General features: G+C 29.6%; 1 protein-coding gene across 1 annotated transcript; it reads right to left on the reverse strand.

Moving 5' to 3' along the window:
• Positions 1–592: 592 nt before the first annotated feature.
• LOC128887038 (actin-related protein 1) lies at positions 593–3,369 on the reverse strand. The gene is made up of 7 exons (XM_054142470.1): positions 3,233–3,369; positions 2,847–2,911; positions 2,335–2,661; positions 1,936–2,245; positions 1,624–1,797; positions 1,467–1,529; positions 593–1,382 (listed from the first exon to the last, which is right to left on the reverse strand). Exons 1-7 carry the CDS (start codon positions 3,278–3,280, stop codon positions 1,239–1,241), a joined length of 1,131 nt encoding a protein of 376 aa, XP_053998445.1. The 5' UTR covers positions 3,281–3,369; the 3' UTR covers positions 593–1,238.
• Positions 3,370–3,938: the final 569 nt, after the last annotated feature.

Raw genomic sequence — 3,938 nt, forward strand, 5'->3', positions numbered from 1 at the left:
GGTTACTGGTGTATACAATATAAAAAATTGACATACAATCCAAAACAATACACCGATTAAAAACGTGGTCAATATATACCATTGTTCCCTTACCTGATTAATAAAATTTTCATTGATAATAATAGTGCAATTTTTTATTATAAATTAAGATACAGATATTAAAATGAAAAGTATAAATATTACATTTATATTACTTATACAATACTGATTGTTAATATAATTTATGCCGCTCGATGAAGCTTAAAATTGCGTAACTAATAAAATTATATATTTATATGATGAAAAAGTATAATACTGTAGTTCGAAAAGTATACAACAATCATGAATGTCTTTACGATCATAGAAATTAATTTGAAGAATAAACATATTAATTAGAAACTAATCGAGTCCCAATAATGTTATCACAGTTAAAAAATATACAAACGCAAAGAAACAATGTCAACGTTCCTTTAGTATCTTTACATTGAAGCTGCTATTAAACGATATCGGTAACAGTACATCGCTACTACTTAAATATGAAATTGCTGGATACACATATATGCAATTCGTTATCGTATGATTATAAAAATCGATGTAATCATTTATACGTGTAAAGAGTTTATAGATTTATTTTACCAAGGCATACATATTTACAAATACTTTGCAAAATTGTTACTGTAGATAGAAATTACATCATCTTTTCCCTATAACGTTAAATTGATTAACTAAAGCACTTCATTTTTAGTTCAACAAAAATTGATTGCTCTATTATATTAAATACAATATAACTATAAATAGTATAAAAAAAATAAACGTATAACTTGTAAAGATGGACTTTTAAAATGAAATTTTTCAATCTTTACAAACCTAAAGATAAATATAGTACTTAGTTTTACTTATTTAAGTGCATTTTACTTTGGAAACCTTTTTTATGTACATTTCCAAGGAACCTTATTAAATAAATATTTGCATATAAAAAGTTTGATAACCATTCGAAATATACGGTAAATCATATTGCGTTCCTCTTCGGTATTGAGTTTTCCTTCGATTCGATAAATATCCGTATTTCAATGATTCCTTGGAATATATTTTCGTTTGAAAGGAAAAGATAAAATGATGATTTACAAAACTGCGATATTAAAAGCATTCAAAAAGCACTGTTAACACGGTACATGTTAATTTTTGTGCTGAATGTGCCATTACTTATGTGTTGTACTTAAATTATTTCTCATAACATTTTAAATCTTTCTAAACTAAATTCAAAATGTTTTACGATGAATTGCCCTTGTACCACCTTCCTCGTATTCTCTTTTACTAACCCACATCTTCTTAAATGTATCTAAAGAAGCCAAAATAGATCCACCAATCCAAGTACTGTATAACCGTTCTTGAGGTGCTGATATCTACGTATTACAATTGAAATATTATTATTTGAGGAAGTTTTAAGAAGAAACAATACTTCAGCATTAATTAAATATCATACCCACCCTAATTTTTACATCTTTTGGTGCCATTTTACGAATTTCGGATAACAATCTATCACCGAATCCCTAATACATATAAAAAATATTTAATATTACTCAATATGAATGTAACATATATTATGTATTATTACAAATAAAAATACATTAACTTCATACATACGCGGAATAATGTTGACCCTCCCGACAGGACAATATTTTGGAACAGAACCTTCCTCAAATCAAGATCAGATTTTTGAATAGAATACGTCAATACTTCGTGAAGACCTTCGCACTCCTCTCCAATCAAGTCTGGTCTAAAGAGGACTTCAGGAGCTCTAAATCGAGCTGGACCAATCTATTGTAAATAAGTGTCATATTCTGTATACAATCAGACAATATAAAATAGCTCTATAATATACAATTATAAAAATAAATTCAGTAAATCACAAGCATAATCTACAACTGATGTACTACTAACAAGTTATATTATTACCTTCAGATAACTTCCATCAGGCAATACATATTGGAACTTCTCTGTATCAATTGTTTCTTCTTTCTGAGGATTACTAGCAAGGTAGCACGCTCGCTCTTTAATTGTCCTAACAATCTCAAATTCTGCTGTAGTTTTGAAATTAATACCCTCTTTACGTAGAAGAAGTCGAAGATGCCTCGTGACATCGCGTCCTGCTATATCAACCCTCATAATACTGTGAGGCATAGCAAAACCTTCGTAGATAGGTACCGCGTGAGTAACACCATCTCCAGCATCTAAAACAACTCCCGTTGTTCGACCTGTGGCGTATCTGATAAATTTGAATAAAAAAATATTATTCATAATATTGTGATACTACTAAATTATGTAAAAAATGAAATTCATAAATCGAACACCTACAAGCTAAGTACAGCTTGCATGGAGATAAATAGAGCCGGAACATTGAAGGTGTCGAAAAATATTTCTGCAGCTTTTTCTCGATTTTTCATTGGATTAAGGGGTGCTTCCGTTAATAGAACTGGATGATCTTCGCTAAAGGTAGCTAATTGGTCTTTACTATATACATAAGACCAGATTCTTTCCATGTCATTCCACTCTGTGACAACTCCATGTTCCATTGGATAACGAAGAGATAAAAGGCCACGATGTTCCTCTGCTATTGGACCCACAAAAAGATCGCCTTCCAAAGCACCGGCCATAACACGTACATGTTTGGGTCTGCCAATGCTACAATAAGTTCATATTCTTACTAAAAAGCATTCTTCCTGAATTGATAATGTTATAATAATAATATATCGTATGAAAATTTCGAAAATATAGGGTTACGTTACTACTGACTATATCAGTAACCTTCAAGTAAACAGAACAACTGTCAAGAATATTAATTAGGTGGAATGAAACGGTCTACTTACTAGTTTGGGAATCTGCATTTTGGTATTTGATCGCCTGCGAATCCTGCTTTAATTACACCAGAACCCTAAAATATGTAAAAAATCACGTAATAGTATCAGTATCGATTTTAAATACGAAATTATTGTATAGTTTCGAAAGAATTGAAATCATTTGTTGTACGAGATATTCGGGAAGAAATATTAATTCTAATACTAATTTAACAGAATGATACGAAATTACTTTCAGAAAGTTAATAATATGAACAGTGTTGGCAATTTCGAGGAGAAAGTGCGAAATTTTTGGCGTTACTTAGGAAGCCGACATTACGGTATGATTCAATTTGACATACCGATACAAAGAATGTAAAAAGTGAAAGATTTTTTAAAAATTTGGCAGTGTCGCTTACATTGTCAATAACAACAGGCTGATTAACTATCATATCATAGGGCTCCATAATTATTTAAAATATGCACTATTTTATGTAAGAACTTTGAAAATTCACAACCGTAACCCCACAGTCACACACCTATTCTCTGGTGAGGTCTGAAGGGAGTTATTGACAGCTAAGCGAAGCAAAATTACTTCTTACTAGCCACGAGCAGGATTGCCAATAGTATTTACGTTCAAATTTATAATTCGAATATCAAAGTCGAATCAAATGGAATATAACTCGAAATATGAGCATTTGAAATAATTTCAAATTTCATTAGTTTCATTATTTTCAAATTATCAAATCAAATATTTTAATACAATAAATAATAAGACATAAATTATGAACTACTTATTAAGAAACACTGTACATGATTAATAAAATTGATCGCTGGCGATTTATTGGTCGAGTTAATAAATAAAAATGCTTCAAAATTTTAAATGTGTTTATTTCAAGGTGACTTAATATTACAGAATCTATTTTATTTATCGAGTCACAGCCAAGATTGAAAAGTTTCTTATGTGTTTAACTATTTCACATTGAAATAATCAAGAATCAATATTTCTTCTTTATTACATTAATATTAACTTATTTGTAACTATTTTTCCCTAGATTGTAAACATATATTCATCATGCAAACACTATAAAAACTAAGTATAAATAAAACAATATAATGCAAAAC

Source organism: Hylaeus anthracinus, unplaced genomic scaffold (assembly GCF_026225885.1).
Source record: "Hylaeus anthracinus isolate JK02 unplaced genomic scaffold, UHH_iyHylAnth1.0_haploid 0, whole genome shotgun sequence".
Taxonomy (NCBI): domain Eukaryota; kingdom Metazoa; phylum Arthropoda; class Insecta; order Hymenoptera; family Colletidae; genus Hylaeus; species Hylaeus anthracinus.

What these genes read in the sequence shown, in the direction of transcription:
- LOC128887038 (XM_054142470.1), bottom strand. Translation starts at nt 3,280, where the DNA reads ATGGAGCCCTATGATATGATAGTTAATCAGCCTGTTGTTATTGACAAT. An exon ending in ATGCAAGCTGTACTTAGCTT is followed by an intron (nt 2,246 to 2,334) that starts GTAGGTGTTCGA and finishes CAAATTTATCAG; the next exon opens with ATACGCCACAGGTCGAACAA. An exon ending in GAGGGTCAACATTATTCCGC is followed by an intron (nt 1,530 to 1,623) that starts GTATGTATGAAG and finishes TATATGTATTAG; the next exon opens with GGATTCGGTGATAGATTGTT.